This window comes from Papilio polytes, unplaced genomic scaffold (genome assembly GCF_000836215.1).
Source record: "Papilio polytes unplaced genomic scaffold, Ppol_1.0 DF821733.1, whole genome shotgun sequence".
NCBI lineage: Eukaryota > Metazoa > Arthropoda > Insecta > Lepidoptera > Papilionidae > Papilio > Papilio polytes.
The window spans coordinates 1,499,381-1,503,274 of record NW_013527471.1 but is presented as its reverse complement, the minus strand read 5'-3'; the positions used below and the strand labels follow the sequence as shown (position 1 = coordinate 1,503,274).

At 35.6% G+C, this 3,894-nt stretch overlaps 1 protein-coding gene across 1 annotated transcript in view; it reads left to right on the top strand.

Moving 5' to 3' along the window:
• LOC106108222 (orexin receptor type 2-like) overlaps positions 1 to 3,894 on the top strand; it is a 15,485-nt gene that overhangs the window by 9,488 nt on the left and 2,103 nt on the right. Inside the window, exons 6-7 of the mRNA XM_013289322.1 lie at positions 1,120 to 1,238; positions 3,870 to 3,892. Coding sequence (XP_013144776.1) covers positions 1,120 to 1,238; positions 3,870 to 3,892 — 142 coding nt within the window. The remainder of the gene's footprint in view (positions 1 to 1,119; positions 1,239 to 3,869; positions 3,893 to 3,894) is intronic.

Below are 3,894 nucleotides of genomic sequence, written 5' to 3'. Positions count from 1 at the left end.
CCCCCCCCCCGTCTGCCGCGCAGTCATTAGTCTACGTAAACATACTGCTAAAGTACACAAAAATAACAGAAGCATTTCCATACCTTCTCGTAATGCTTTAATTATAAAACATATCGGTATTGCTCAGTCAATTTAAAGTAAAAGTAATTTCTTGTAAATTTGTACGTAAATTTAAATAGTTGGATACATTTATGTGTCAACTAGCTTTCGCTCGCGACTCCGTCCGTGCGGAATTAAAAAAAAAACAAAAGCAAGTAGCCTATATGTTCTTTCAGACTATCCTCTATATCTTTGCCAAATTTCATCGAAATCCGTTCAGCAGTTTATGCTACAAACTCTAACAAACATCCATCCATCTAAACTATCGCATTTATAATATTAGTAAGATTAGAGCTCAGCATTTGCTTTGAAGTTGTAATCGTGTCGGAAGTAGAGAGGAAACACGCGTTGGGTGGCGTGTGCATGTGTTGGTCTGCATTGGGTTGTCGCAGATAGATATAATTATTATTATTGCAGACGCAATATGATTTTGTAAAGCCAATACACATACAACACAGGAAACAAACACACACTTGTATATTTAAACATCTATGAAGAAGGATGATTTGTATTTTTGTATGCATTGAATTAACTCAAAAACTACTGAACCGATCACAAAAATTATTTATCATTAAAAACTACGTTGTCAGTGAGTAACATATTTTATTTTTTACAATGTATGATTTAACGTGGACAAAGTCAGTCAACATCTAATACTAAATATATTGACAAAAAACATTATTCTACTGTTCGTCGGGTAACCAATGGCATGTTACAAAAGTATAGATAATATTTCTATCCCCCATTACCATCAGCAAACGACGATTGACGTAAATTATCGAAAATCATTCTACGATGGCGCGTTCACGAATTGGAAATAATGGCTAGAGATTTTATCTTTCCTTCGCACAAAATGTGTCCCTTCAACGTCCCACGAGAAATTGATTGCGACTACTCGCTGTTAGGTTTATACGAAATGTTGCATACATGTTGGAAGATGTAGGCATACGTCCCTTACATACAACTTAAGCAACTTAGAAACATATGCTAAATTCGGTTCATGTATGTCGAAGTTAACAGCCTGCATGTGTTCCTATAGGCCAGCTGCGGTCGCGGCGTAAGGCAGCAAAGATGCTGGTGGCTGTCGTAGCCATGTTTGCTGTCTGCTACTTCCCCGTGCATCTGCTCTCCGTGCTCAGGTAATACATTTACAATTTTAAGTATTCATTATTACGTAATTTTGTTGACTATCAACTTCCAAATAAGGCTAGAAAATGGTTTAGTAAAAAATTTACAGAAAACTCCTAACAATATTGATGAAGGAGAACTCCGTTCTAATCAATACATTACAAGGAACCATGTCTCGAAGTAAGTATGTTTGAATAATATTGCTGAATAAACGCTTTTAACTATAATATTCCTTTTTATGTTAACTCAAGGAAACCGTGTAAATAATAAACAAACTTATAGGCTAGTATGTTCGTTGGGCGGAGGTGGGCTAACGTGGGTAGAACGTTTCGTAATGGAGACGTAATTTGCTGAAAATTTAATTCAAGTCTCGATTTGAAGCGGGACCAATAATTCATTATGTAACTCACAGTTATTGTGCTCTTTATTACCATCCGTCTCGAGCAGCGCACGGCAGAGCCGGACCCCGCCCATTTAATACTAATAACGCTTATTTCAATATATTTATTATTGTATTTTGTCCGGACCAACTCACGAAACAAACAAGATATAATACTCTGACTGTGAGGAAGGGTTGTAGTACAAAATATTCTCGATATATCGAGAGTTCGATATTAGAACTAATTGAATTCAATTAACTATGTAATTAGTTGTATTGGAATAGTTTCCCTCGCGCGCCGCCGCGGCCGCCGCGGCCGCCACAGCAAACTCGCGGAGACAAATTCAACGGAAATGAGAACTTTTATTTATACATTCACTGCATAACAATGTAATTTATTTAATTTTGTAATTAGCTTGTTTCTTAAATTTTCATAAAATTAATGGTATACAGGTCTGTCTTATTAAGGCTATGATTAGAGCCCTGTAAGGTAAAATTGTTTAGATAATTTTATTGTAATTTCTCTTTCTAATGAATTTGTCTACACTTGCATCGTTACCCTTCTAAATATGTAAATTAATTCTCAAACTTCCACATGTTCGAGGTAACAACGGTTTTGTTGACTGAATATTTCAGAGGAAACAACTATTTTAAATGTCTGCTAATGTACTGAAGTTTATATTTGTTTTTATGCAGAACCCAATTAATCTGTTACCATTTCTGTTTATACCTGGCATTTTCTGAAGCAGATCGCAATAAGAATTGATAAGCCTTACGTTTAATTTATAGTTCTATCTTTAGAAGATACTACTATTAATAAATTAATAGATGTTTTTGAATTCCGTTACTTTGGATAAATTGGTAGAAGAGGGACGAATACGTACTAAGACGCTTTGGATTTAACGGCGGACGACCGTCCGCAGTTTTTGCTTCTTTCTTTGATGTCGGTCGCTGAGTGAGTGTCCCGTGGTGTTGCCAGGCGTCCCACAATTGTATTTTTCTATTTTCTACTATTGTTGGTAGCTTTGGTAGTTTATTTATTGATTATTATTTACTAAGTTAACTTTTGGATATATTTTACATTTAAAACAGAAGATATTCCCCCGTCTTTTGTCAAGAGTTGAAACAATCATTGGTTCGATCTCAAGGATAGGTAATAAATATTCGCTTACGATAAGATGTGGTATATTTAATTGGCAATTACAAACTTTTACTTTAGTTTTCTATTAATCCTAAAGGTGAAATTTAACTTCGGTGTAAGGGTCCCTTTCCGAATATTGATTTTCGGAATTTTATGAAACACGTGTCATTGGCGACCTCACGACACAAACTGACCATCAAATATGTTGGTACATTATTAAGACTAGATTGCAATTTTAAATCGTTATGTTAAAATGTATATGTGACAGGGCTATGTTCTGCTTCAAGTGGCAAAGTTCAACGACCTCTCATCTTCTATGTAAATCTAATAATGCTCCAACTCCTAAAACAATAAAACCTTTATAACAAAAACCATTTTATTACATTTACGATAGCGCTGTCCTCTTTGTATTTGTTTTACGTATTCTCCCTCAGATTTACAAGATTTCTTCATACATCACGAGTATTTACGTACGTACTACTTTTTTTAATGAAAATGGCATATAATGCGTGTTAAGTTAAACGTCGCCAGCAAATGCTCTATGCTAGATATGCAATTATATATCATTGATAAGCTCTCATACGGAGTATTTTTTTAAATCTGATGACGCCCACGTTACTCATTACATTTATTTTAATCTTAATAAAAAATCTGTGGCATCGTTGAGTGACATGTTTTAATAAGAATCCAAGAATAGTCTATGTCTATAGGAACAGTAAATATATTGTAAGTATATCCGAAAAGAAACACAAACACACTAACAGACGGAGTTTGTATTCCCCTGTGAGCAGCAGCACACAGTACATTTGAGTGTTGGTCAATCTGTGTGCTGAGAGCAAACAACCTCGGTAGCGGTTACGTGATAATTTATGCGTCGCGCCTTCTCGCCACTCGCCACTCGCCATCCGCCACATCGTTGGTCACTGCCACACTGTTTGATATGTGGTACAATAATGTCAATAGTAACTTGTAATCGGTTTCTAGTACTCAAATCATATCTAAAGAAACACATTTATATTCTACACGTAATTATTCTTTCGTTTTTGACTCTTGTTCCATTGATTTTAACAGATAAGGTGTAATTTACACCGTATGATTGTTGTAGTGCAACGTGTTCCGCAGGTACACGCTGGACATGGAGCAGAGC